Below are 329 nucleotides of genomic sequence, written 5' to 3' on the forward strand. Positions count from 1 at the left end.
GGTCACAGCCGACAAACCACTTCTAAGCAAAGCCCTGAAAACCCCTACCTTCTTGATGTCAACAATGGAGTATGCGATGATGACGATGGCGAAGAAAACGGGGAACACCACAAAGGCTGCCAGGTTTGCGGAGCTTGGGACGATGGCATCTTTAAACAAGAGAAAAGTGGGTATTCTACTTAATGTTAAGTATTTCCAAGGTCTCTCTACTGGAGAGCAATGTGATGGGTTTCATTTCGATGAATTTGAGAGAAAGTAACGATAAAGGTCAATGCTGGGTTTCACCTCATTTAAAAGTGTGTATCCATAGAGAAATACAGAAAAAAAAA

The 329-nt window shown here is 41.9% G+C and overlaps 1 protein-coding gene across 1 annotated transcript in view; it reads right to left on the reverse strand.

Annotated features, from left to right (window-relative positions):
- The window catches only part of LOC119591905 (transmembrane 7 superfamily member 3-like), a gene marked incomplete in the record, with an annotated part of 17,025 nt that overhangs the window by 3,771 nt on the left and 12,925 nt on the right, over positions 1-329 (reverse strand). The window contains 1 exon segment of the mRNA XM_037940658.1: positions 49-149. Coding sequence (XP_037796586.1) covers positions 49-149 — 101 coding nt within the window.

Source organism: Penaeus monodon, chromosome 29 (genome assembly GCF_015228065.2).
Source record: "Penaeus monodon isolate SGIC_2016 chromosome 29, NSTDA_Pmon_1, whole genome shotgun sequence".
NCBI lineage: Eukaryota > Metazoa > Arthropoda > Malacostraca > Decapoda > Penaeidae > Penaeus > Penaeus monodon.